The 26,242-nt window shown below is 49.5% G+C and overlaps 15 protein-coding genes across 15 annotated transcripts in view; 6 read left to right on the top strand and 9 right to left on the bottom strand.

Annotated features, from left to right (window-relative positions):
- Positions 1-539: 539 nt before the first annotated feature.
- Positions 540-2,435, bottom strand: KNAG0D03060 (uncharacterized protein; the record flags this gene model as incomplete). The annotated part of the gene is made up of 1 exon (XM_022607734.1): positions 540-2,435. The coding sequence occupies one exon, from the start codon at positions 2,433-2,435 to the stop codon at positions 540-542; it is 1,896 nt and encodes a 631-aa protein (XP_022464300.1).
- Positions 2,436-3,393: 958 nt separating this feature from the next.
- KNAG0D03050 (uncharacterized protein) lies at positions 3,394-6,174 on the bottom strand (the record flags this gene model as incomplete). Its single annotated transcript, XM_022607733.1, has 1 exon — positions 3,394-6,174. One exon carries the CDS (start codon positions 6,172-6,174, stop codon positions 3,394-3,396), a length of 2,781 nt encoding a protein of 926 aa, XP_022464299.1.
- A 579-nt stretch (positions 6,175-6,753) lies between these two features.
- Positions 6,754-8,208, top strand: KNAG0D03030 (uncharacterized protein; the record flags this gene model as incomplete). Its single annotated transcript, XM_022607732.1, has 1 exon — positions 6,754-8,208. One exon carries the CDS (start codon positions 6,754-6,756, stop codon positions 8,206-8,208), a length of 1,455 nt encoding a protein of 484 aa, XP_022464298.1.
- Positions 8,209-8,364: 156 nt separating this feature from the next.
- On the bottom strand, positions 8,365-9,195 carry RPN12 (proteasome regulatory particle lid subunit RPN12; the record flags this gene model as incomplete). The annotated part of the gene is made up of 1 exon (XM_022607731.1): positions 8,365-9,195. The coding sequence occupies one exon, from the start codon at positions 9,193-9,195 to the stop codon at positions 8,365-8,367; it is 831 nt and encodes a 276-aa protein (XP_022464297.1).
- A 194-nt stretch (positions 9,196-9,389) lies between these two features.
- On the bottom strand, positions 9,390-11,276 carry RTG2 (Rtg2p; the record flags this gene model as incomplete). Its single annotated transcript, XM_022607729.1, has 1 exon — positions 9,390-11,276. One exon carries the CDS (start codon positions 11,274-11,276, stop codon positions 9,390-9,392), a length of 1,887 nt encoding a protein of 628 aa, XP_022464296.1.
- Positions 11,277-12,012: 736 nt separating this feature from the next.
- On the top strand, positions 12,013-13,704 carry RET2 (coatomer subunit delta; the record flags this gene model as incomplete). Its single annotated transcript, XM_022607728.1, has 1 exon — positions 12,013-13,704. One exon carries the CDS (start codon positions 12,013-12,015, stop codon positions 13,702-13,704), a length of 1,692 nt encoding a protein of 563 aa, XP_022464295.1.
- A 76-nt stretch (positions 13,705-13,780) lies between these two features.
- On the bottom strand, positions 13,781-14,164 carry KGD4 (alpha-ketoglutarate dehydrogenase subunit KGD4; the record flags this gene model as incomplete). Its single annotated transcript, XM_022607727.1, has 1 exon — positions 13,781-14,164. One exon carries the CDS (start codon positions 14,162-14,164, stop codon positions 13,781-13,783), a length of 384 nt encoding a protein of 127 aa, XP_022464294.1.
- A 398-nt stretch (positions 14,165-14,562) lies between these two features.
- On the top strand, positions 14,563-15,135 carry BRR6 (Brr6p; the record flags this gene model as incomplete). Its single annotated transcript, XM_022607726.1, has 1 exon — positions 14,563-15,135. The coding sequence occupies one exon, from the start codon at positions 14,563-14,565 to the stop codon at positions 15,133-15,135; it is 573 nt and encodes a 190-aa protein (XP_022464293.1).
- A 56-nt stretch (positions 15,136-15,191) lies between these two features.
- Positions 15,192-16,352, bottom strand: KNAG0D02970 (DXO/RAI1 family decapping nuclease; the record flags this gene model as incomplete). The annotated part of the gene is made up of 1 exon (XM_022607725.1): positions 15,192-16,352. One exon carries the CDS (start codon positions 16,350-16,352, stop codon positions 15,192-15,194), a length of 1,161 nt encoding a protein of 386 aa, XP_022464292.1.
- A 136-nt stretch (positions 16,353-16,488) lies between these two features.
- RMD8 (Rmd8p) lies at positions 16,489-18,444 on the bottom strand (the record flags this gene model as incomplete). Its single annotated transcript, XM_022607724.1, has 1 exon — positions 16,489-18,444. The coding sequence occupies one exon, from the start codon at positions 18,442-18,444 to the stop codon at positions 16,489-16,491; it is 1,956 nt and encodes a 651-aa protein (XP_022464291.1).
- Positions 18,445-18,706: 262 nt separating this feature from the next.
- On the bottom strand, positions 18,707-19,231 carry ANK1 (ankyrin repeat-containing protein ANK1; the record flags this gene model as incomplete). Its single annotated transcript, XM_022607723.1, has 1 exon — positions 18,707-19,231. The coding sequence occupies one exon, from the start codon at positions 19,229-19,231 to the stop codon at positions 18,707-18,709; it is 525 nt and encodes a 174-aa protein (XP_022464290.1).
- A 246-nt stretch (positions 19,232-19,477) lies between these two features.
- Positions 19,478-22,507, top strand: KAP114 (karyopherin KAP114; the record flags this gene model as incomplete). The annotated part of the gene is made up of 1 exon (XM_022607722.1): positions 19,478-22,507. One exon carries the CDS (start codon positions 19,478-19,480, stop codon positions 22,505-22,507), a length of 3,030 nt encoding a protein of 1,009 aa, XP_022464289.1.
- A 285-nt stretch (positions 22,508-22,792) lies between these two features.
- Positions 22,793-23,782, top strand: CNN1 (centromere-binding protein CNN1; the record flags this gene model as incomplete). Its single annotated transcript, XM_022607721.1, has 1 exon — positions 22,793-23,782. The coding sequence occupies one exon, from the start codon at positions 22,793-22,795 to the stop codon at positions 23,780-23,782; it is 990 nt and encodes a 329-aa protein (XP_022464288.1).
- A 54-nt stretch (positions 23,783-23,836) lies between these two features.
- On the bottom strand, positions 23,837-24,928 carry MRX20 (Mrx20p; the record flags this gene model as incomplete). Its single annotated transcript, XM_022607720.1, has 2 exons — positions 23,837-24,808; positions 24,920-24,928. 2 exons carry the CDS (start codon positions 24,926-24,928, stop codon positions 23,837-23,839), a joined length of 981 nt encoding a protein of 326 aa, XP_022464287.1.
- Positions 24,929-25,150: 222 nt separating this feature from the next.
- The window catches only part of DUG1 (metallodipeptidase), a gene marked incomplete at both ends in the record, with an annotated part of 1,491 nt that continues 399 nt past the window's right edge, over positions 25,151-26,242 (top strand). The window contains one exon of the mRNA XM_022607718.1: positions 25,151-26,242. This exon is cut by the window's right edge and continues 399 nt beyond it. Within this exon, the coding sequence (XP_022464286.1) occupies positions 25,151-26,242 (1,092 nt within the window).

The following is a 26,242-nucleotide window of genomic DNA, read 5'->3' as shown; positions in this document are numbered from 1 at the left end:
GGCCGGATGAATTAATGCAAACAATAGGGAGTCGTTCTCGAGGCCTCAAAACAGAACAATAGGAAAAAGAAAAGTATTTTCTTCTCATTGTTCTCCCCGCCCCTGCGACTGTTTCTGCGGCGGCTCTCAAACAGCAGCAGAGCAAACCCAAAAAATTACCGCTTTGGGACAGCGCGTGCCACCCAGCGCGGGAACGTTCCTGTTTAGGAAATGCCGTTCAAGTCTCGATTATTTATACCTCTTCGGAACATTCGCGACCGGGAACTGGGGCCTCGCCGTTCTTTTGCGTTCGTGCTCGTGTTCGTTGTTGCCGAAGAAAGCGAAGGCGCCGCCACCACCTGCCTATTTTATTTTAGGTTGGTGGTTTTGCACGGTCCCTCGATGAGAGGCTTGGCTTGGCTTGGCTTGGCTTGCGTCGGTGGGTGTGGCTAGTTGAGGGACTGGAATAACTATTATAGATCCATTCTCTTTTTTTTTTCCTTGCTTTACTTTACATAAAAATAGTATCTGCTTGGGCGAGAAATCGTCATCGGTCAGCCTCAGTGCGTGTCACTGTAAAGAGCGCAGAAATCTCTCAGGTCTTGCTCAGTACACTTGAATTGCTTCTTGTTGATAAGTGCGGATTCTTCGTCGGCTGTGTAGGTGTCACGGACTTGGAATTTGCGATAAATGTCAATGACGAAATTCAAAACACCCTTGACTACGACCAGCTTGGAATTGACGTCGGACTCACTCACTATAACCGTCATGTAGTCCTCGTACTGGCCCGTCTCTGCGTCCTGCGAAATAACATCCCAGGAGGAGATACTGTTCGGACTCAAAACGTTGTTAAGACCAACGCACGATGTGCCGTCGAGGCTCCAGTTGAGCACGTCCATCTTGAAGTCGACAACGGGTGTTATGGTCTCTATGTTGAAGGCGCCGTCCTTTTCCACCATGACGGTGAGCATCGGCCTGTAGAATGCACCAGTGCAGCCACACTCCTTCACGTGCGACTTGGTGAACGCTACCCACATGGCCCGGCCTTCCACCTCTGGGATCACCGAGGGAAGTTTAACAAATTGCGTACCACCCCTTATTAGCCCGACGGACGCATCCTCGATATTGTGGTCCTTAAATACAGTACGACATTTCCCGTCAAACAACGAACAACGGAATATAATCAGTGGCATGAGGTTGTAAACGAAATGGATAGACTCCTCTGGGAATCGATCGTTCTCTGACGCTGGGTCCGTCAAAAATGGTGCCCAGTTCTTCTCAGTCCTGGACAAACTCATGTCTGTAGATTCAAATCTCACTAGGGAATTGATCTTTCTATGCGGGTAGAACGAATGGATTCTTCTGTAACCTTCAGTCTCCATATTGAACAGAAGCAGAGGCTCTTCACCCCTTTGGTTCTTGTGCAAGATGGACCTCGGGTCCTCGGGACCATTGTACACGTGATTAATGACCATGGGTATATCGATGACGGTTGGGTACGATATGTAGTACCTGTCTTGAAGAGCAGCTAACCGGACATCGATATCTTGCATCATGTCCTTGTAAATTGTAAGACACTCCTCAAACTGCTTTGCGTCGTGCTTGACGTGATCACAGCTCGTGTTTTCTCTCTCATACTTCAATTTTTCAACCTCTTGTTTCACAACATCAGGCATCGCAATATCATTATACCGAATCATTTTCCCAGGAAGCAAATTCCAATCCCTATCGTATGCTTGACCGTATATCAGAGACATAAACGGAATGTTTCTTTTGTGTTCCTTCGAATACATTAATCTTGTGTACACCAAGTAACAATTTTCCTTCTCCAACCAAACAGCTGAAGAACCAAACGCATACCAGTTTTCTCTCAATATATCTTTCGTCGACATGTGCTTCTCCTCCTCGCTAATCAGGTAGGTCCGCAGCGGATGATTTTGTGAGATCAACATGTTCCGTACATTATATATGTCAATCTTAATCTTTTGGTCCCACACGTACGATTCCAAGACATGAGGTTGTTGCATTTCTTTGCAACCGAGCGAATCTTCTATCCACGAATTCCTGTCATCCGGTTTAAGCCGAGCATAGGCTTGTGTTTTGGACAAGTCTATGTTTGAAACATACCCAACGACGTTCTCCTTACGAAATCGTTTCGTAAGTAACTCGTTGTTGAAACGAGACATGAGCCACTTCTTTTTCATTTTGGAAAGAGTTTCAGTAAGATCCAGATTAGACAAAAATTCCTTCTCCGTAACAACTACTCTCCCTACTTGCGCATTGTCATTGTTGGAAAACAAATCAGCATGTGTCTTTATCGACAGCGCAAAGAAACATAAGCCAATGATCCCCGTCAGGACCAGAACCCATGCTCTACGTCCAGTGACAGTCTTGCCCCTCAACAGTCTCTTTAAATTGGACACCAAGCGAGCAGTAGCAACCCTCACACTCGGCATGGTACTCACTATGGTTTAATGGTAGAAGTGAAGGCCACCCTGTAAATCTGTGGAGTGCGGCACTTAGTTGTGATGCACTAACTAGCTAAAAGATTCGAGATTATTTTCTTTTGCTTTTTCCTTTTATGCTGCATTTTTTCAAAACAGAACAACTTTTCGAAGTTTCTATGCAGCGGCTTAAACCAACTCGTGTCAAAATAGAGAAGTAAGGGTTTTGCTGCTTCGTTGCATCTGCATAACATGTTTCGTTTCCACATTCTTGAACGGTTTATTTGGGTGAATCTCTAATTATATTAATCAAAGGAACAATAAGATGCTGGTTGTGTAAAAAAATTCCAGAATTGAATGTGTCACTATGGAAGATACAAAACAGAGAATAGCCTGATTTGCTTAGCTACTCATGGCTGAATTAAGTGAGTCCGTCAAAAAAAAAGATAATAAAAACTTAACAATCAGTTCTTGTACCTTCGTTTGCTTTATCAAAGCTTTTTATTTTCTGGAAATTCTAGATTCATCGGCTGCACCAACTGTTTATACAAGTACGACGGAACCGAGACGCACCAATCCTAGAATGACAAGACAGGTATTTAAAACCAAACTGGAGCGCCATCGCAAAAAACATCTCAAAACGAGGAATACTACACCTACTGACCGTGCCCGCTATTGAAATTGAAGACTTGGTGCCTGCGTAAATCCAGCGGAAATATTGTAATTATTTGCATATTTAACTTTTTCTAAACTTTTCCAGTTTTCGTTAATAATGGCAGAAAAAATAAGAAAAATTAAATAAAACTTCAGCTTCTGTACAAGCCGGTAAGAACTAAACTACGACGTGCTCGAATAATCTGTGAGGATGACCCGATCTTCTTATATGCACGTTATGGATAATGTTGAAACGAAAAAAAAGTAACCGTCCTGTTAATAGTATATACTATTTCACGTATTAAATAAGTTCCTCTCAACTCCCGTCCAGTTCAATCATTGGTTTTGACATTGATTTTTGGGTATCATTGGAGGACGTTGAGAAACTGGAAAAAAAATAACCGATCCATGACATAAGGTCATTCCTCACTTCATTCATGGAATCCCTGTGCAACATACTCAAACACAAACCTTTGTAACAGGTCCTTTCCGAAAGTATGGCTCTCCGAACGTAAGCATCGAATTCTTGGTCATTGCTAGTATGCTTCAACGCTTCAGAGACGTCCTCATCTCTGAGGATTAATGACTTTTTCATATTTTTCAGTTTCAAATTGAACTGTTGCACGCTCTCTTCAACGTCTCTGACTCTAAGTTCAAGAATCCTAATATCGTAGGTCAACTTTGACGACAACGAGTTGATCTCCTTCATCTCATTGCTTAGTATTTGTTGCTTGTTTCTTAACGATTGTGCCCTCCCATCGAATGCCACCGAGTGCTTCGCGTACTGCTCATGGTCCTCTTGCAATTTTTTGGTCAGTGCCTTGTATTTGGCCGTGTCTGGTGCTACAGAGCCTTCATTTTCTTCGAGGTCATCAACTTCCGTGTCTTGAAGTTTCTTCTGTCTGTTCAAATTCGTATCCAACTTTTTCAAATCTCTGGCCACTTTCACCATCGATGGATCAAAGGGCAGTTCCCATTTGAAGAGGACATCCATGATATTCGAGACAGAGTTCGATCGGTACATAGATTGCTCGTGATCTCTCTCCCACGCTGTGAGTTCCTCACTGTCCCGTGTTCCATCGTGACAAAAGGGTAACGAGTTCCTCCTATGAAACTCTCCTTGGTAGATCTTGTTGCATTCGACGTTCAACGATGCAGTTGGTTTGTCGTAATTGGGGAACATCGACGAGATGCTCAATATTGAGTTCGAAAAACTCCTCCCATTTTCTGTGGCCATATTTTGGGAATTGAAGTTACTCTCCACGAACTGGGCCGTGTTTTGTTTCTTACTTGAGTCTGGTGTATAAAACCTTGGTTTCCTCTGGAAGTTTTTGATTTCATCTTTTCTTTGCTCTAGGGCCATTTTCGGATCTCCCCTATTGAAGGAGAACCTACAAAAATTGTTGTGTCTGTGTTCTAACTGGTAGAGTAACTTTGGGTTATTCTCCCCCTTCCACAAGTAACCTAGTGACCCACCACTTACGTGGTTAATCAAAGTATCCAGATCGCTTGTTAATATCTCATCTGAGAGATGTGTTGTGTTCTGTTTCCCCGCCAAGTCTTGCATTTTACTCTTCACTGCCTTTCTAAGCTTCAAAAAATCGTTACTTGAAAATTTCTGTGTGCTTTCAAACAGTTTCTCCAACGTTAGATGATCCAAGTATATTTTCTTATTGGGTCTTATTATCCCCAATTTTTTTTGGAAATTGTAAACACCGTTAAAATATTCCACTGCATCAAACGGGTCCTTTGTATTAATGCAGTTCTCTAGGGCAAGCTTGTAGAAGCAACAGAGGACAAGACTCACGAGCGACGCCACGGTGGTCGGGCCCAATGTGGCCTCGTTCCTAGGTTTCTCACAACCGAGGTACAGTTTCCCGTAGTGGTCCCACCAGTCGTCAATCTGTGCTTTGGTCGAATGGCACAGCAGACCGTCGACTCTGTAATGGAACCTGTTGAAGTAGAGCAGGCATATCTGTACTATCTCTACGAGCTCGTTCACTGGCGAGTACTCGTCCGCCACATTAGTCGCTGGTTTCTGCCTCTGCAAATTGAGGAGTGTCGGGGAGGTAGTCCCCCCGAAGAAAGTGTTTCCGACGTGAGTCCTCTTCCCGTCTTTGAAATCGAGCGGGATCTTGTACAACTGTGCGAACTTCTCCTTTGCAGCACTGGACGGTGGTGCCAGCAACGCGGAGGATCTCCCCGCACAGTGCATCATCTTCAAGTTGAAATTTATCTTGAAATCATGCCATATAGTCCGAAGATCCCCACACTCGATGTGTATGATGTTTAAAGATAGCGGGACCGTGGACAAGTCAGTAATGAACACTGTCCCGAGGGCCTCCCTGGGCAACTTCGGTTGTGCAAAAGCGAGCAACTCGTTGTAGTACTGCTGGAACTTCCCAGGCCAGTACTCAAACTTCGCCGGTAACACAACCTCCACTGCAGAGACTGCATCCTGTGTGTTCCCCGTGTACGAGGTGATAATGGAGGACAGTTTCCTCTCTGCGACCCACTGTTCCACAATGTATATCTCGAACCCGATTATCAGCACCTCTTTGTAACTGACATCCGAGTACGACGCTATATCTATCTCCAGAAGCGCCTTTTTATCCGGGAATATGAAACTAGCTAGTTCAATAGGAGGCACGACACCGCAGTCCTCGTTTGACGCCCGCCTATTCCTGTTGCTTGGAGTCTTTGCCAAGTCTCTCGGAGAGGCATACATGTGCGAGTAAGCGTTAGCCAACGCATCCACCATAGTCACGGATGCTGGGGGGGGGGTATGCAGACCAAGTACGGGTACTCTGCGACTGTTCAAGAGGAAGCCCTTTTCTAATCCGGAAAACTGCGGCTGGATACACCGTAGACCGTACAAAGTGATGTTTTGGGGACCATGCACTACGGGTGCTGCCCATCCCGCCACATCACGTGACCGCACACGCCACACGAGCTTGCTAGCTGAGTCCGATAACTGCCACAACCGCACAACCGCACCAAACCCCCCCCCCCGCCCCACCGAACACACACCCTGCACTCCGCTCCACCCCGCGAATGTTGCCACTCCCCCCCCCCCAGCTTCCACTGTTTCTGACATTGTGGTGTCATGTCACTGGGGGCAGAGGAAATGTCCTGGTGCCCTCTATTGTCCCCCCCCCGCAAATGTCCCGGTGGCGGGGCGTGTTCCTGTTTCTCCGCCCGCGCCGGAGCGGGTTGTTCCGCGGCGCGGGCGGCGTGCGGGACAGGGGGGTCGGATGTTTTTTTCGCATTTGTCCGTTTCTCGAGGGTCGGCGTGTCCCTCGTTGTCCCGTTGCCTCGAGGCAGGAACAGGCGCTGTGATTGTAGGATCTCATTCCTGCGACGAGCGTTAGCAGACGCTGGATCTCGAGGGAGTATAGCTACGTAAGCGGGGAGGGGGGGGAGGTGCAACTCTCGCATCTTACGTTATTTTTCTTGAGCGAGTTTTCTCCTGCTGGGTCGCTCTCCTTGTTGTCTGCTTTCCGAGGTATAAATACGCGGGTTGTTGCAACACTTGGTCGTGCTTGCTTTCCCAGTTTCTTCCCTCTCTTCCCTCCTCAGTTCTTGCTTTCTTGCACATACGTACCCAGTCAGACTTCATCTCGTAGTCGATACCAATTACCCAAACACACACGCACACACCAAACACACCCTAACAATGGTTCATCTAGGTCCAAAGAAGCCACCTGTGAGAAAGGGGTCCATGGTCGACGTCCCCAAGGAGTTGCTCGCCGCGCTCGGTGAGATTGAACAAAGTTTCAACGTCGACGGGCCAACTTTGCAAGGTGTCGTGAAACACTTCATCTCTGAGTTGAACAAAGGGTTGACCAAGAAAGGTGGGAACATCCCCATGATCCCAGGGTGGGTCATGGACTACCCTACCGGGAAGGAGAAGGGTGACTACTTGGCCATCGACTTGGGTGGTACCAACTTGAGAGTCGTCCTCGTTAAACTGTCAGGAAACGGGACCTTCGACACCACCCAGTCCAAGTACAAGTTGCCCAAACACATCAGAACGACTCAAAACCGTGACGAGTTGTTCTCCTTCATTGCTCAATCTTTGAAAGACTTCATCGTCGAGACTTTCCCAGACGGTTGTAAGGAGAATCTGCCATTGGGGTTCACTTTCTCGTACCCTGCCTCCCAAACAAGGATCAACAGCGGGGTCCTGCAAAGATGGACCAAGGGGTTCGATATCCCTAACGTGGAGGGCCACGATGTTGTGCCCTTGCTAAAGGAGCAAATGGACAAGTTGAACTTGCCAATTGACATTGTCGCTGTCATTAACGACACTACGGGTACTTTGGTCGCCTCTTTGTACACCGATTTGGAGACTAAGATGGGTGTCATCTTCGGTACGGGTGTCAACGGTGCCTACTTCGATGTCGTCAAGGACATTGAGAAATTGGAAGGCAAATTGGCCGACGATGTCCCACCTGAGTCCCCCATGATCATCAACTGTGAGTACGGTTCCTTCGACAACGAACACGTCTCCCTGCCAAGAAACAAGTACGATGTCATCGTCGATGAACAATCTCCAAGACCTGGGCAACAGACTTTCGAAAAGATGAGTTCCGGTTACTACTTGGGTGAATTGTTGCGTTTGGCCCTGGTTGACTTGCACGGCCGTGGCTTGATTCTAAAGGACCAAGATGTCACCAAGTTGAACGAGGAGTACATCATGGACACTTCCTTCCCATCCAAGATCGAGGAGGACCCATTCGAAAACTTGGAAAACACCCAAGAGTTGTTGTCCAAGGAGCTGGGTATCGAAACCACCGTCCAGGAGAGGAAATTGATCAGACGGATCAGTGAAGCCATTGGTGCCAGATCCGCTAGACTTTCAGTGTGTGGTATCGCCGCCATCTGCCAAAAGAGAGGTTACGAGACGGGCCACATCGCCGCGGACGGGTCCGTGTGGAAGATGTATCCAAACTTCAAAGAGAAGGCCCACTTGGGGTTGAAGGACATCTACGGGTGGACTGAAACGGATCCAGCCAAGTTCCCAATCATCATCGTCGACTCAGAGGATGGATCAGGTGCTGGTGCCGCCGTCATTGCCGCTTTGACCGAACAAAGATTGAAGGCCGGTAAGTCTGTCGGTTTGAAATAAGCGCTGCAAGAGAGTCGAACGGGGCTGTAACGAAACCTGCTTGAAACACAGGACACACGATTTTTTTATATATGGAAATCTTTGATATATATATATATACGCTTAATGTATGTATTTTATATGATATGACATTCTTTTTGACAACACAAACAAGCATTATACAATGGTTTCCAGTTCCTTGGCGTAGTTCAAAGACCGTAGTATCAACTTGTACTCGTTATCTGTGCCCGTGCCGGCATCTTCAGGGCCTTCAGCATCCTGCTGCCTGCTAGGGAAATGAACCACGGAGTCCTGTACTGTCCACCCTCTAGTCCCTGCGTACTTCTCCGCGACCTTCTCGCTGTCGAAGAAAAGTAACGCCTTCAGACTGGATAAGGGCAAATGGTCGTACGTGAGTTCGATGTTTCTCGCGATCTCGTCCCTGATGGCGTCCATCAAGCTCTGAGACAACAGGTCGAACTCCGGGATCTGCAGCCCGGACTCCAACAGGTCCCACGCGTTCTGATACGCACCCTCCATGAGCCATCTGTCCACCTTCACCGGGTACGACAGAAACTCGTCGTCCTCGAGCGAACCAAGGTGCTTATCCAGAAACTCGAGCTCAGAGTGGAATGTAGTGACTTCCCCCTCAGACAAAAGGATCAGCAGGTACAAACACACGATCTTAGCACGCTTGTCCGATTTAGCCCAGGTGTCCACCGTGTCGTTGAAGTACCAAAGGCTCAACTTCTTGTAGTAGTCCTTGAATTTCTGGAATTCAGATACGTTAATCGCCGCTAAGGCGCCAATCTCCAGTATCTTCTTCGTGGTGTTCAAATCCACCATGTACTGCTGTTCAGCGAGAGCGCGCTGCTTGTCGGGGAAGAGGATCCCCGTCTTCAGCAGCTCTATCTCCACCGCGGACGCCAGCTGCGAGCACTGCTCCCAGTCCTTCGCCTCCGAGTGTGCTATCAGCTTCTTCACCTGTTCCCCCAACGAATTGCTCATTGCGTGTGTGTATGTATGTATGTGTAAGGCCACTGTGGCAAAAAGTGGAGGGGGGGCGACGTCTAGTGGGTACATTGAGTATCAACCGCTTTTTTTAATACATTCCAAAAAAAAACGTGAATAAGTTCAACTTTGCCATACTTAAGAGGTACAAGCGGGTACATAACATCGAAGTTGTTGACAGATTGCGCGGCCTATGCTTCGTCCTCCCGCATGTGGACCCGCACTGCGACGCGTTCTACATTACCGCGCGACAGTTTCCGTATCTTCTTCTGCAGTGTGATGATTCTTGCGCGGACCGAGGCGCTTGTCTTGAGGTCGTCCTTGCCTATGTTCACGAGGACTTCGAATTCTGTGTGTTGCGGTGGTTGTGCCGCGGTCAATGCCTCGTCGATGAGCAGCTCCCTTGTCTTCTTAGCAAGGGAGGAGCTGTCCCTTCTGTGCGTGATGACTTGGAAGTCGAAGACGTTGTCCCTGATGTTCCCTCCAGGGTGCACGCCGCAGATGACGTACATGATGGTGCCTATGTATTTGGTCCACCACAGGATCTTGCGAACGCGAGTCTTGTCTGTGTCGTTGAGGATTAGTTGTTCGAGCGAGTTGAGGAACAGTTCCTCGTTCTCCGGGATGTTCCCCCCCCACCTGTTGCAAAGGGCGATGCCGATTAACGCGCGGACTCTGTGGGACAGCCCATGGCACCCTGCTATAATCCCCGTCGTGGCCACGTGCAGTGCCGCCGTGGGTTGCAATTCCTTCGGGTACGACGCGTGGATGAACGCGAGGTTGCAAAGTGCTGGGGCGACCCGCTGCCACACGATCTCGGGTACCTCGTTCTGTGGGATCGCCGTCAGAAGCAGCTGGTAGTACTTCTCTGTGAGCAAAGGTGCGTAGGGTGCCGACGCTGTGACGAGCGGATCCTGTGAGCAGAGCCCGCGGGGTAAGTACGAGTACAATGTCCCCTCTCTGATCCCACCCTCGCTGAAGTATATAGATTTGATCTTGGGGAGACACTCGAACAGTGCGGTCATGAGCACTGCGACACCGGGCAACTGCCACGCCCTCTTCTCCGAGACTTTGAAGATCTTGTTGTTCCCGGACTTACGGCCGAGGGGCAACGGTATGTGTCCCCTCAGGAACAGGTAGTCTGTCATAGCGACGAACTCGTCGTAGGGGATAGCGACGCCGTTAATGATTGTCTGGATAGGGTACGTCTTATCCTGGGAGAGAAGCAAGTGCCCCAGGCCACGTAGCCCACCGCCTCTAGTGAACAGGTCGAACCCGCCCCTGCGCTGCGCCTCAAGGATCATCTCCTGCGGGATCTCGAACGCAGGGTTGTTAATCTCGCGCACCAGTGCGTCTCTAATCTCTGTGTACAGTGGGGCCTTCCCCTCCGAGGAGACCCTTCTTGCGAGGACTGAGGCACCGTAGGGCAGGTTAATCGGGTGCGGACAGTAGTCGACTTTCCCAGCACTGGATTTGACCCACGACAATTGCACGGACCCACCGGAAAGGTCCAAGAACAGTCCATTGATTGCGTTAAAGGACGAAACGAGCCCATAAGTTGTAATCTGCGTCTCTTGCTCCGGGGAGAGTACGTCGACAGACCACCCTGTACTCTCCGCGATGGCGCTCACGAACTGGTCTTTGTTCAGCGCGACCCGCGTCGCCTCCGTCGCAACCACGGTGACACTCTCATCACTGACACCGAAATCCTCGCAAATAAGTTTGAACCGTTTCATCGCATTGCATATCTCGAGGATAATATCGTCTGGGATAGGAATCTGGTGGGGCAAGGGCGGCGCCAGCCGCCCCCCAGCCCCGGCCCCAGCCGCCGCGGCAGCTGCAATGGCACCACCAGGCGGGAACTGCAGCTCGTACAGCGAGATCCCAAGCCTATCCTTAAAAACACAGGGCATGATCCTCGCATGGTGCTGTGATTTGGACGATATCGAGAACCGGATCCCGTTTGTCCCGATATCCACTATCGCGCACAGATTCCGCGAGATCAGCTCCGTCTCCGACCCGCGGGGGACCTCGTCACGGGGGGCCTCGTCATTAACACTAGCACTCGCACCATCCATCGTCAAACCAGGCCCTCTGAACGGCCACCACTACCAGCAACTACCACCACCAGCAACCACCATTTCGTAGTAGTCACGAATTGAATACAAATCTGGGTCCCTCGAAAATATCAACAAAACCGGGTAACACATGTCACATCGAGCCTGTGGGAGATACCTCGGACAGATAGACGTGCCAATTGGGTTAGAGCACCCCTAGGGTCCCTCCATTCGTTACTTACAGGCTCAATTCTACACAAACTGCTGTGTAACACCACAAGAAGATCAGCTCGACGGTAACTCTCTGTATAAAATCGGCTCTTCTTTCAAAACAGTCCGCATGAGATGACCAAGGTCACATCTCAGCAACAATGTGTATCTCCACTACCAGTCCAAGGACTACCGCAGGTCTCACAGTTCTGCCCGGCAGACGCTGCGGACGCAAGCTGACACTTCCCGTCGCCCATAGCCTGGAAACCCAAACACCGCGTTAGAGCCGCTTTCCAGATCACTTTCCACGGAATGAAATATTTTATTGGGTTTTTGGAAAACAGCACAGCAAAGAGTTCGAGGTTAGAGGTTGGGAGGAGAGAAGGACAGTCGTGTTTGGCGTTTGGAGGGTTCGGGGAGAGTGATTTGGATCAAGTACGCTAGACCCGGTTTCCATCTGTTGTGCTTTATAGAGTCAATTGAGGGTATACACTTGGTGGGTTCTTCTTTCTTTACCGTATACCGTATACTGATTCCCCTGTGAATAATGGTTGTGCTGGCTGCTTCTATCACCACGCTGGGCGGGAAGGCACTGCTGTCGAGGCAGTTCAAGGATCTGTCCCGTGACAGGGTGCTTGAGTTGCTGTCGAATTTCTCGAATCTGGCGCTCGCGTCGAGCGGTACAGACCACACGTACGTCGAGGACGAGCACGTCCGGTTCGTTTACAAGCCGCTGGACGATTACTATATCGTGCTCGTCACAAACAGGCAGTCTAATATCATCAGGGATCTGGCGACGCTGAACTTGTTTGCGGAGACCGTGGGTGTGTACGTGTCTGGTGTCCCCGAGGACGGCGTCTTCGATAACGCGTTCGAGATCCTCAGTGCGTTCGACGAGATCGTCGTTATGGGGCACAAGGAACAACTCTCCCAGACACAGGTCAACACGTACTTAGCGATGGAGTCCCACGAGGAACGTATCCAGGAGATCATCGAGCGCAACAAGGAGCTGGAGGCCACGGAGGAGCGGAAACGCCGCGCGAAGGAGATCGCCCGCAGGGAACAGGACAGGAAGAGCTCCGCGTTTGGTGGGCCCGGGGGCATGGACTACCCTGGTGCTGGAGGGATGGGCCCCGGGTCGAGATTCAACGCATCGAGCGACCCGAACGTCACAAACGCGCTCAACAGCTACTACAGCCACGCGTCGCCAGCGGCACAGCAGTCGTACTTGCACCAACAGGCTGAGGCGGGGCCCATGGTTGCTGCAGCACCTTCAATGGGAAATACGTCTGCGCCACGGTCTGGGATGAAACTGGCCAGTACGAGAAGGACCCCAGGAGGAATGGACTCGCAAAGAATATCCCAGCAACAACAACAGCAACAGCAACAGGAAAGAGCAGTCCCAGCTCATATTGCTGCTCTACGGGCTGAACCAAAACCAGAAAACAACGGGATCCTGATATGTATCAAGGAGACTGTGAGGGCGCAGTTCACGCGTGAGGGTGACATCCAGTCCTCAGAATTGAAGGGGAACCTCGAGTTGCGTATAAATAACGAGCAATTGGCACACTCGTCGATAAAGTTGACCCCGGAGACGCCGTTCCAGGACAGATCTTACCGGTTCGAGACGCACCCGAACGTCGACAAGCAGTTGTTCTCGCAACAGGGGGTCATCGCGCTGCGTGACCAGAAGAAGGCGTTCCCTCACAACGACCAGTCCCGTGGGATGCTCAGATGGAGGAAGACCGCGAACGCGGACGATAGGTCTCTTGCACCGCTCGCGGTCACGACGTGGGTGTCACCCTCGGACGACGTGCAAGGTGCGTTCGACGTGAACATCGAGTTCGAGATCAATGCGGACGCGTACCAGGGGACAAGCCTCGAGGACCTGTATTTCTGCATCCCAACGTTCCCACCCTCAGGTGAGATCACTCTGCGTGACGAGTCAGAGTCTCAGACAAGTATTGTCTCGATCGACGACGAGCAAGGGATCATCCTCAAAGTGGACTCGATCGAGCAAGGCACACAGGGGAGCATCAACTTTGTCGTCGAGGCGGACTCCGAGGACTCGCTGTTCCCGCTGTCCGTATCGTTCAAGCACACGGAGATGTACAACAACGCGGGCAAGAGTCTCATCGGCGTCGCTGTCGACACAGTCACGGAGGCTCAGGACGCAGAGGCACAATTGCCCTTCGATGTCATCACATCCATCCGCTCCGACGAGTACGACGTCTTGTAGTACTGAGAGATATAGTGGTATGTCCCGCCTTATTATATATACGTAGATAAAGTCGTATTTGAAGCTGACTATGCCATCAGTGGGTGGCCCCACCAGCGTTTATGGCCTCGATCTCCGCGTCGTCCAGGGTTCGGTACTGGAACCGGGCGGGAAGCTTGAACACCGAGTCGACCTCGTTCTCACCAAGCGGCCTGTCAGTATACGTATACCTCCCTGGAATGGCCTTCGTCTGCGCCTGCGCTTGAGCATGAGCCTGAACCTTCTCCACGACAAAGGGCGTCTGTTTCTTCAGGAACGCATCAACAGCGATACACCCCGGGGATCCAGGTCTCACACCGGACGTCGCACAGGGGTGTACCGCGGCGTCGGACGCAAGCCGCGGGAACACCGGGTGTCTCGTCCCGACAAACTTGATCTTCGGCGCGTACACCCGCGCCATCTTCACCACTGTGGGTCTCATCGTGTCCAGAGTCTCGGGCAACGGCACAGTCTTCCTCTGTGTCAAACGGGCCACCGCTCTACTGATGTATTCTAGCGCCCTCACCGCTGTATAAAGGACAAAAGATTGGGTATCCGAAGGGTGCAAACGACAACAGATACACACACACACACAAATAAACAGAGAGAAGCACTGACTCCTGTTAGTTGTCCACAGTAGCGCAGATAGACTCTCAGAACAGGTTCTCACAACTATCGCCGAGGTCTTCCTCTTTTAAAGGCCTCTTTTCTTAATACTTCACTTTGCAGAGGTCGGAATGGGCCAATCAAGAGGTGCAGGAGGGCCATCGCACGCAGGGGAAGCCCAGTTCTCGTGTTATACCGCTCCCCTCCCATCAGTGTGTGTTACGAGACACTGACATGGGGATGTCGTTGATCGCTGGTGGAGATCGAACCGTGTCCGTTCAGCAGCGGGGCGGAGAGACACACAGCGTACTGGAGACATCAAACACCACCACTACCACCAACGGCACTGTGCAGTGGTACGAACCGGAACCGCTGTCGCAGTATATGCGGCTTGCATTCAACAGCGTTGTTGCGACACTCGTGCTGTTTGTGGCCGTGAAGTTCCTGCTAATGGTCCGGGACGACGTGAACTACAAGCTCGATGAGCTCAAGCTGCGGGAACTGCAGCGGATCATGGAGTGCCAGATACACTACAGGGACAACAAGTGTGCCGTCTGGGAAAGTGTGCCACCGCTGCTACAGGAAAAGTGTCGGCTCTGGGGCCAGTGCATTGCCGGTGAGGACTCGCTGGCCATAAACCGCCACTCTGCAAAACTGTGGGCGCAGACGCTCGCAGAGGTAGTCAACAGCTTCGTGGAGAGTATCAGCGTCAGGTCGCTCACCGTACTGCTCACCACATCGTGCTCCATCATCATAGTCACAAACCTCGCATTCGGATCGTACAGGGTCGTCCACTACTCTAAATGACTCTTATATTCACACGGCTACTATGTAACAACAGAGCCAAAACCGACGGTTCCGTCTCACCAAAGTGACCGCCGCCACTCTTTGAACCCGCTGTTCAAGAACTCCTCGTTGTTTACCATCTCTGTATACTCATCGCTCCCAGAGGGCACTTCTATAAGTTGCAACTTTCCGGAGACCCGCGGATCTGAGACCAACCGGTACGCTCTGGTCGTTGCTTGGCGGTCCCCTCGCGGTATCACCTGCAACAGCCACTCTGTAAACCGTCCGTACCATCTTATCGCGTCCCTGAACGCACTGTGCAACTGCGGGTTGTGCGAGCCTACCATCTGCGGGATGTCAGCAGTTGTGTACTCCTCGACGGTCTGCAGCAGGTACTGTCGGTTGCGGAACCCGTAGATGATCCGTGGCACGCCGACGAGGAAGCACTGCAGCCAGGTACGGAACATCTTGCCCTCGAAGGCAGCAGCGTCCGCCTCGTTCCGAATGTCCATCGTGCACTTCAACTCGAGGTAGTGTTGTAAGTTGTCGACTGCTCGTACAGGGCCGTCCGCGTCGCCGTCACTGTGCTCTTTGAAGTCGAACACACCGTCGACCTCAGCACCGAGCACCATCTTGCAAGCGCCGATCCCAGTGGTGACCGCAATGGCGTACTCGTCACCGTTTCCCACTGTTTTCTCAAACCTGCTCTCGACCGCTTCCCTGTCCATGTAGGGCAGCGGCCGCGGTATCGTCGTCAACGTCTCGAACTTGTACCCAGTGAAGCTGGGCACAGTCACGGAATCTCGTTCCGGATATGCCACATCCTTGATAAACACCTGTCCATCGAAGACGAGCACTTGCAATTCCAATGGTCTATCGTTGCGTCGTGGAGGTTCAATGGCAGCAGATATCACTTTGCGTATGATCCCGCGGAAGGTGACGATATCTGCGGAGAGTCGTTTCCCTCTCTTCTCCTCCACGTCTTGTATGACACCGAGCAGCCCGCGTAGCGAGCACGTATCCCTGATTGTCCTGTTGCGGTCCTGGAACCGCTCAAACCCATGCGATAGATTGAATTGCCGGCCCACCAGCTCATCCGGGAAGTAGTAGTAGCTCAGGTTCCGGTCGTCGTTGACGTAGACCTCGTCACTGGCAGTTCTCGAGTAACACCCCAACTCCCTCGGCTGCCGCAGCGTAGTCGTGTCGCCCCTCTCCCTCAACGATAACCCCCACTGCATCAGTAGACCGTCACCTCACCAGCAACAACACGTCTGGTCGCACGTCTCACAAGTCTCCAATTGGTGCGCCTCTCTCGGAGAATATTATTTAAAGGGTAGAAGTTATACGTACTTGACCATAAGAGTGATTGCAGCCTCAGCGTCGTCCATGGATGATATTGTACCGGATGGTGATCTCTGTAAGCGAGAACAGCACTCCGATTATGATCACGACTACGAACCACCAAGTTACACGGGCCATGTTCCTCTCCGCTACCGAGTCGACACATATATCGAAAAACTCAAGAAACACTTTACAACGGTCGTTCACCACTTGCACCCGCTTGTCGATCTCCAAATACTCGCGCATCGCAATGTACAGCGGGTGCAAGCTTGGTTCGATGGACCAGAAAAAATCGGGCGTGTCCAATATACTGGACGACAAGTTGACGTCCACTCTCAACTTGAACAGCTTCCCGGATTTCTTCAGTAATTGCTCCCTCCTCAACCCTAGGGTCCCGTGCAGAGCGAGCCGCTTTGGCAACTTCATCACAGCGGAGAGCAACGGCGTTATACGCGATTCAAACCGCGATAGTTTCGAGGACTGCGCTATCGCGTACGATAGCGTCATCTTTACTATGTGGTCCCCGGATCTCAAAGTTACAATGTCGTTGAAGATCCGAGGCCGCTCTGTGTCCATGTCGTACTCGAAATGGAATTCCTCTGTCTCAATGTCTTGTTCATCGATAGGTCGTATCATCAAGTCTTTATCGTCTGCGAAAGTAATATCCCCAAGCAAGTTCTTTTCTTGCTCCTCGGTAAAGTTCCAAAATACAATAACACCATAGTGGAAGATAAACAACTCCGCATGATCCGTACTATCCTCACTTACTTTCCTCTCCAAATTTCGTTCGCGACTGCTCCTTTTATTGGTGCCCTCATCACTGGTTATGCTCTTCATTTCTTCGCGCTGTCTCAATTCTTGCTCTACGGGCGTCTCCTCAGCGAAAAATTGAGGTTCTCTTGGATCGAACGCATCAGGGTTGATCCCTGCGGTCGGCTGTGGTAAATGGTCAGGAATAACACTAACGTCAGACATCTCATTTGTATGTCCACCAGTTGCCTCCAACTCGTAGTTATTATTTGCGTCTTCTAACGTCTCTACACCAGAGTAGTACTCGTAATGGTGATCTCGACGTTCCGAGGTATCGATCAATTTATCAATCAGCGTACCACCACCGACAGCCTTCTTTGACACGTTTGATTTGATCCTAAACCCATCTTTACCGGGGAGAAGTGGAAGCACATAGGGCACGTACAAACAGTCATCATACAACCTCGGGTGTACCTCATGGGTGTTCTGCAAGAAACGATGCAGCATGGTCAGATCAAACCCCTCTGCTATATTGTAAGCAGTCAGTCGGGAAAGGTTGCCCGAATTGAATCTGTAGGATTCGTTGTCGAACTCGTTCAAGTTCGTCATCCTCGTGGAATGCCTCTTCCGATCCAAAACTGGACCAATGTTCCTCGATTTCCGCAACGGAGGATTGCCGGACCCTTTTGTACTAGTACCATTTTCTGCGTTAACCGTATCGTCCTCTGGTATCAGAACCAGTTTTTGAGAGATCTTTGAAGTTCTCGATGGTAGAGGGTTGATCATCTTACGGTATGAATTAGACGCATGCAGGATTTCTGTAACAGGGAATCTATCCCACGAAGATGTAGACCCCCTCTGTTCTCGCCTACCTGAAGGCACAGCAGAATCGTTGTGTAGAATGTTGTCCATGGAAACGTTACTAAACCTCCCAGAAGGCCTTTTCCTTGCCCGAGCACCTGGTGCACTGTTGAGAGAGTTTCCGCTCGGCCCTCTCGCACCACTGCCATAATTACCAGCACTACTGCCACTGCCAACACCACCACCTCTGACAGACTTTTGCTGTTGTAGTTGCTTGGACTTGTGGTAATTTGCCATGCTCCCACTGGCGGCGTGCCCAGCAAACGGAGCGCTGCTCCTACTTTGCGAAGACCTGGAATCTGTCACCAAAATCGAGGGGGACCTCTTGGCCAAGGGATCTCGACCTGTCACCCCTTTCCCAGCATTAGAGGGCAGCATACCGTACTTTTTATTATACTCACTGCTTGTCGTGATGATGTGTGTTGTTAGTGATCGAAATGAGTCGTTTACTCTTGTAACTTTTCAGTTTTGGTTTATTCACAGTCAAATAAGAGCATCCTACCAGAGAGATCTGTTGTAGACGACAGTAGGGGCTCAATGACTGTATCTATACGTATACTATATCATTTTCAGCTACTTTGCTTATGTATGTCTTGAGGTTCTTTGCCTTAGAGTCTACTGGCTAAAGAGTGGTTTATGTTCATTCATCATCATCGTTGTCATCGTCGTCTATTAGCTCGACCTCGTCCTCGTTGATTGCACCAGGGTGATCCCGGGCAAGTTCTGCACCTTGTAACAGATCGAACAAGTCGTCAAGCTCATCACCATGGATCAAATCCACGGGCTTCTGGTTATTGTTATTCTTGATCCTTGCGTCTGCACCAACTTCAACAAGGTTGTTGGCAATGAATGTACCGTGTTCCGGCTCATCCATAGCATAACGGACTGCCAAATGCAATGGTGTATCCCCATCCAGTTCGTTGCGTGGGTCGATCTCAATATCCCCCTCTTGATCCAAAATCTTATCCAACACTTCCCACGAACCGTATTTACAGCATAAATGCAATGCAGTGTTACCCATGGGATCGCGAGCAGTGTTGATTAACTCGGCAATCTTCCCGGGGTCGTTGTCGAGCTGCTTAAACACCTGTTCCAGCAAATCATCATTATTTCTTCTACTGGCGTCCAACAGTTGCTCACTGAGAGATGCACCTTTCACACTCATCTTGTTCGGTACTTGAACCTAGCAAAGATAAAAAATATACTATCCCTAATACAGAAGACCAACTGGGTTCGACGGCCACAAGACACCACAAACTGTCACTCCTAATCTCGCCTTCTTCGTTAAGCATTAATTATATTCAAGGTTTTTCAGACTTTGAAGAAGAAGAAGAACTGGTGGAACAAGAACAACACTATTATTGTTACACGGAACGAGTCAATTGCTGCTTCAAGATAACACATCTTTGTGATGAATATGGATGAGTTGATTGCGTTACTGCAATCCCCCGATAACTCGGTGAGGACGCAAGCGGAAAGCAATTTAATGACTGTGAGTGATGAGGACGCGTCCCATGTGCTCCAGTCGCTAATAAATGTGGCATTGAACTCCGCAGAAAAGCCCCTGACTGAAAGACAGTTTGCTCTGCTTTCTATGAGGAAACTCATTACTTTCTACTGGTCTCCCGCTTTCGAATCCTACAGGAACACTGCAACACTGGACCTTTTGACCAAGCAATATGTTAGAGACTCGTTATTGCAATTGTCTCTGAACGATTCTCAAGACACGAAGATCAAAAAGAGTGCATCGTACTGTATTGTCCAAATTTCCGCGGTGGATTTCCCTGATGAATGGCCAAAGCTACTGGAAGAACTGTACGGTGCGATTACCAATTTCCATTCTTTAAGTGCAATCTCCCTCTTGAACGAGATTTACGACGACGTGATTTCAGAGGAGATGTTTTTTGAAGGTGGGATTGGACTAGAGACTCTTCAGATTATTTTCCAGCTACTATCCAGTGATGCGTCCACCATTGAGGCCAAACTTGCCGCCATCAACTTATTCCACGCAACATTACTGCAGATGTCCACCGTTGACTCACACACAACTCAAGAGAAGAGAAAAGAGATGGTCCGAAATTGTGTGCCTATATGTCTAGATACCTTGCGTACTCTACTTGAAGGTTTAGCAGATATCAATAGTGCTTTGCCTTTACAGCTAAAGGGCTCTATTTACAAGAGTCTGGAATTTATCAAGAACAAGTTTCCCACACAGCTATTCCCTTCTCAGTTCGTAGAATATTTCAAAATACAAGCTGTACGCGATTTGGTAGCACTACAAATAAACCAGGATTCTTTTGCTGATGACACAGTAGTGGAGGCATTCAATGAGTGTGCTATTCACGTTATTGAATTGATTTCCAGTATCGAAATCACAGAGTATGGAACTGAGGATCAACATGCCATTCTAAAAGCCCTATTGTCTCTGTCACGTCTTGACGCCAACACGAAGGAGTCGTGGACCACTGACTTCAACGATTTTGTCTCTAAGGAAACTGGCCTCGCAGCATCTTTTACGATTAGAGACCAAGTTGCAGATTACCTAGGTACACCTACCGGGGCACAGTCTCAAACGATGTTTGAAAACATATTACAGCTGGTTTCCGACATTCTTTCCTCTAATGCAGACCCGACAACTATTGAATCTTCCCTGTTTCTTTTGCAATCTGTACTGGCTGAGGACACTGATTTCTCTGTGTCTTCCCCACAAACACTAGTGCAACTAATATCTGCACTTATTGGGCCCCAAACCATAAACACTCACAACGATTCTATTCTACGTAGCAGAATAATTCTAACAATCCCTAAGATCTTGGATGTCTTCATGGATAGCTTACCAAACATCAAACAGCTCACCAAAGATTTGCTACTGAAAACATTACAAGACGCATTATCATCTACTGATGAACTAATTTTTTGTTCCACACTCATTGCCTTTACCTATTATGTGTATTTTGCGGAACTTCCAAGTGTTCTAGGCTCTGAATCGTGTCGTGAATTGCAAGAAGCTGTACTGGGGATTGTTAACCACGTTGCCAGTGAGGCGGAAGAAGATACCAATGGTCTCCTTATTGAGGTGCTAAATCACGTTATAAGTTGTAACGTTGCGTCTACCGATTTCAAGCTGCTACAGAAGGAACTTACCGCTATGCTATCCATATCCAGTAAGGATCCGTCAAATATTGAAGTGTCTGTTGAATCCCAGGAGTGTTTGGAAAAACTACTAGATAACATCAATACCGAAAGATACAACAAATTCATCTCAATATGCTTACCTTCATTTGTCAATATCATTAAAGGGAACCAACCATTAAAGTATAAATACAATCCATTACTGTCCTTGATTTTGGAATTTGTTCGAATATTTATGAAGAAGAAACCAACAAATGGCATGTTACCTCGAAATTTTAGTGAAGGAATCATAGCACTGCTAGTAGATATCCTAGAAAGATCCGAAGAAGATGAGACGCTGCAGTTGGCCACTGCAGCGTTCAGCCATTTGCTGAACAACACAGACCCAACCATAGTGATACAACATCTAACCGTAGTCATCAAAGTGTTGAAGAGACTTTTATCGATGTTTGTTTCAGATACTGCTGCACAAAATGTCGGTACATTGATTGTGACACTGTTCAATAAATACTCCAAGGAGCTAACAAACCTGATTCCTGATATTTTAGAGTCGGCCATCTATAGATTGATCGACGCGAAAAATGTCACCACCCAGGAGAACCTAATCTCGTTGATATGTTATGTGACCTGTTGCGATCCGTTACAAATGGTCAACTTTCTTTTCAAGTTTAGTGAATCGGAGCGTCGGGATATTCCAAGCCTGATGTTCAACAAGTGGTTTGAGACGTTTGAAATTGTGAGAGGTGAGCGTAAGATCAAAGACAACATCATTGCTCTCAGTAAGATTTTTTTCCTTTCCGACTTCCGGTTAACTTACGTGAAGGTCAATGGTGATTTACTACCGTACGAGGGGGATCGCATTATCACCAGATCGATGGCCAAGGAAATGCCGGACCGTTATACACAGATTGATGTGTACTCGAAAATTGTGAAGGTGTTTGTAACTGAACTACAGTTCAGAAACAAACAACCCGATGCGGAACGGCTGATAACCAGTGATATCAAACATTCAGATGAATTAGCCGCAGCCGAAGGTAATGATGACGATGGCTGGGAGGACGTCGATGATGTCCTGGATTATGAGAAACTCAAGGAATTTGTCGATGATGATGACGACAGAGAAGATTCCGTGGGGCTGGGCAACGATGCAGATGAAATTACTGGTATCGATGCCGTCCCCCAGAGTGCTACGCAACTGTTGACTGCGTTTTTCAAGGAGGCCATGACAAACAATGTAAACGGATTTCAAGAGATGTACAATGCTTTGTCCGAATCAGAACGGACGATTTTGTCTCAATGTCTTCTGTGAAGGAGTTAAAGAAGGACTGCAGCTACAAGTCGCGAAACCTAAAACAGTACGTAAAGAATTTGTATAGAAGAAAACTGAACAAACATAGACATACTCCACACCCATGTACTGGAGAAGGCGACTAGTTCAATGCGTCCATTCAAGTGCGCTCGTAGCTTTTGAGTTATATCTGTCTTCGCACTACTGTACTTGTCCCATACATAAATCACGAAAACAAACAAAACGCGATCTTGTTTACTTGTAGGAGCGTGCGTGCGAGCAGGCAGTGGGATCGTGAATCGGTAAATGAATACACCAAGTAAGACCCGTTTACTTACTGCAGATGCGTCTGAGGTCATAACGCCGTTCAAAGAACGCGCCCTGGAGGAACAGCGGCTCAGAGAAACACTTTTGCTCAGTCTCACTCCAGGGTTGCAGAGAAGGGTAGGGTATCAGGATAGTCTACGGCCGTTACAGGAGAACCCTCGAGACACGAGATTGTTTCTCAGGGATCTCAGTTTGGCTTTGGAGGCGAGGGATCGCCGGCAAAATCTTGCGTCAAAGTTGGGGGATGCCCTGAAGGACACCGATGACGAAGATGACCAGGAACAGGACCAATTACGAGAGATAGTGCAGTTTTCACCCCCTGGTTCACCTCGGACTAGCGCACGCTCTGATCAACAGACGGAGGAGGGGGATGTGGAGTCCCGAATGGATGAAGCGGTTGAACCCGAGGTTAGAACTACAGAGTCGCCAAAGAGGCTCTCACAGCTGATATTTTCTCAGCTGAAGGGCCTGGAGAGAGCGACCAAAGTCCGTAAAATAGAACCCATCAATATTGCAGATGTAGATCCAGGCAGCCGTAACACACAGACGAATTTTGGACCGCAAACACCGCTTCATTACTCGTCACAAATAGGGCACGACCCAGTTACAGACGATAATCCTGCATCTGTAGGTCCAAACGCGACAACACCATCACCAGAGACACAGATACGACACGACGACGCTTCCCTCCACTATGATGATGCTGCTTACGAAATACCGGAGTCGGTGACCCCCGCTTTCAAACATTCTCCTGCTTGGAATGGACGCGTGAGCGTTACACCGGACTCGAGGAAACCAATGCGGGGTTCACACGATGTTCCCAATTGGGATGGTGTAATCGCGTACCTGTCCCGGTATACGACAGTACCGAGAGATGTTAGCATAAGGGACGTGTACGAGTTATGTTGCCAATACATGACGCTGGAACAGATGAATAAGCTGGACCGGGAATGGTTCCCCATGAAGTGATAGAGTTGAATATGTACACATATAGACAAAAAGGTTTTGTAACATTAGGTATCATCATTTGAGGAATCCCTCATTTTGGAAGCCATAGACGAGGTTCTCCACGTATTCGTATATCCCAAAGGAGATACCACCGGACAGAGCTACTTTGAACAGTCTTGGGACTGCACCCTTCCAAAAAGTGGTGATCCCCTCTTGCACGAAGATGCGATAGCAGCAGTTAAGCGAGTTCCTGTACTCCGTGCGTGCGTGTCTACTCTGCATCCGCGTCTTGATCACATCCAATGGTTGTGTGATGGTTACAACCGCCAGCGATGACAGTGCCCCCATCGCGAACGCAAGCGTCTCGTTTATCGGTTGCCCGCGCTGCGTCACCGTCTGTTTCAGTACCGAATATGTCGTGAAACGGACCATCGAGTTCCCGATCTGTCTCCACATGGTAGGAAACATCCCCTGGAAGTATCCTCGTACGCCCCTCGTGGCGTAAATCTCTTTGACGTTCGCGAGAAGCCCCACGGACGGGGTCTTATCGTAAGGGGCCCAGCGATCATTCAGCGCAATGGCTGGACCGGAAGAGCGTGCCGAGTGGAAAGTAGGTTTGGACTGGCCCGAGTCGGGCAGTTTACTACCGATGGGTGGACCCGTCTCCCCCCTCCGTAGGGCATTCTCAATCATTGTAGTCTTAATGGACTCCAGGGGTACCACGAGTACAGTTTCTGCGGTACCTGTAAGCACACTCGCCAGCAGCATTCTGGGCCCAACCAGCGGAGACGCTACTGGAGCCGCCGGGTCCCGTAGCAGTGCACACGCCCAATCGAACGCCTGGAACCTCAGACAAGTTTTCAGCACGGCCCCTACATTCAGCACGGAACAACCAGTGAAGTACGTCCGCAGTTGCGCTGCCCCTTCCAACGGGTGCGCAACCCCTCTCAGCTGCAACCCTGTCTTCAAGAACTCAAACGGTTGCGACACCGTGGTCTGAAACAGCGCCGCACAGCTTCCAGCCAGTATCTGTACCTTGTACCCTTTCTGCAGTTGAAACCCCACAGTTAGTAAACGAAGCTAAAAAAGAAGAAGAGAAAGACCCAAAATCATCACATTCAGTCTTCTAACAACCACCCCAACCAAACAACAACATACCTCACGCATCAGCACACGGACCGTCCAACAATGCTGCCCTCAAAACTCTGACTCTTCTTCGAACTTCGTCGATCTTTAGACGTTATTTTGTGACACATTTTTTTATCTTATCTTTTTTTGAAGTATATATAAATCGTGAAGTTGAAGAGGAGGGAAGCAGCAGGTTTCAGCAGTTCTTTGCTGTGTTGTTGTTGTCTTCGTGTCTGCTCTCTTTTATCTTGGGTCAATTGGATGTTCCTACGTGGGTTGGTATCAGTGATTGCACCCATACAGAGACGCACGTTCACGATGAGTAAGTTTGACAAGCTGTTTGAGAAAGTGGACTCGCTGAAGCCAGAGTTCATCGAGGTTTTGGCGAAGGCTGTTGCGATCCCTGCCGTTTCAGGGGACGAGACACTGAGACCGGAGGTGGTGAAGAAGGCTCATTTCTTGGCGGGTCAATTGAATGACCTTGGGTTCCAGGATGTCACTTTGAAACCCCTTGGGAAGCAGCCTCCACCAGTGCAGAACCCTGACCTCGAATTACCACCTGTTGTTTTGGCCCGTTACGGGTCCGACCCAGCGAAGAAGACTGTCCTTGTGTACGGACACTACGACGTTCAGCCTGCCGCCAAGGAGGACGGGTGGGACACGGAGCCCTTTGAGCTTGTCGTAGACGAGAAGAAAGGGTTGTTGAAGGGGAGAGGGTCCACGGATGACACTGGTCCGCTGACCGGGTGGTTGCACGTGGTGAGAGCCCACAGGGAAATTGGCCTAGAGTTGCCCGTGAACCTGATTACCTGCTTTGAAGGTATGGAGGAGTCCGGGTCCCTAGGGTTGGAGGAGCTAATAGAGAGAGAAGCATCCGCCTACTTTAAAGATGTCGACGCTGTTTGTATCTCGGATAACTACTGGCTGGGTACCAAGAAACCCGTGCTTACGTACGGGTTGAGAGGCGTCAACTACTACCAAGTCACAGTGGAGGGGCCCAAGGCTGACTTGCACTCCGGTGTCTTTGGTGGTTGCATCGCTGAACCCATGACAGACCTTGTACAGGTTATGTCGTCCTTGGTGAACTCCCAGGGGAAAATCCTGATTGATGGAGTCGACGAGATGGTCGCCCCAGTGACTGCCGAGGAGAAGAAGATCTACGAAAAGATCGACTTCTCCCTGGAGGAGTTCGACAAGGCCTCTGGGTCTCACACCTCTTTGTTCAAGAAGAAGGAGGACATCCTGATGCACAGATGGAGGTTCCCTTCACTGTCCCTGCACGGTATCGAAGGTGCATTTGCAGGCCAAGGTGCCAAGACCGTCATCCCAGCAAAGGCCATCGGTAAGTTCTCG

Source organism: Huiozyma naganishii, chromosome 4, assembly GCF_000348985.1.
Source record: "Huiozyma naganishii CBS 8797 chromosome 4, complete genome".
Taxonomy (NCBI): domain Eukaryota; kingdom Fungi; phylum Ascomycota; class Saccharomycetes; order Saccharomycetales; family Saccharomycetaceae; genus Huiozyma; species Huiozyma naganishii.
This window is presented reverse-complemented; position numbering and strand designations above follow the sequence as displayed.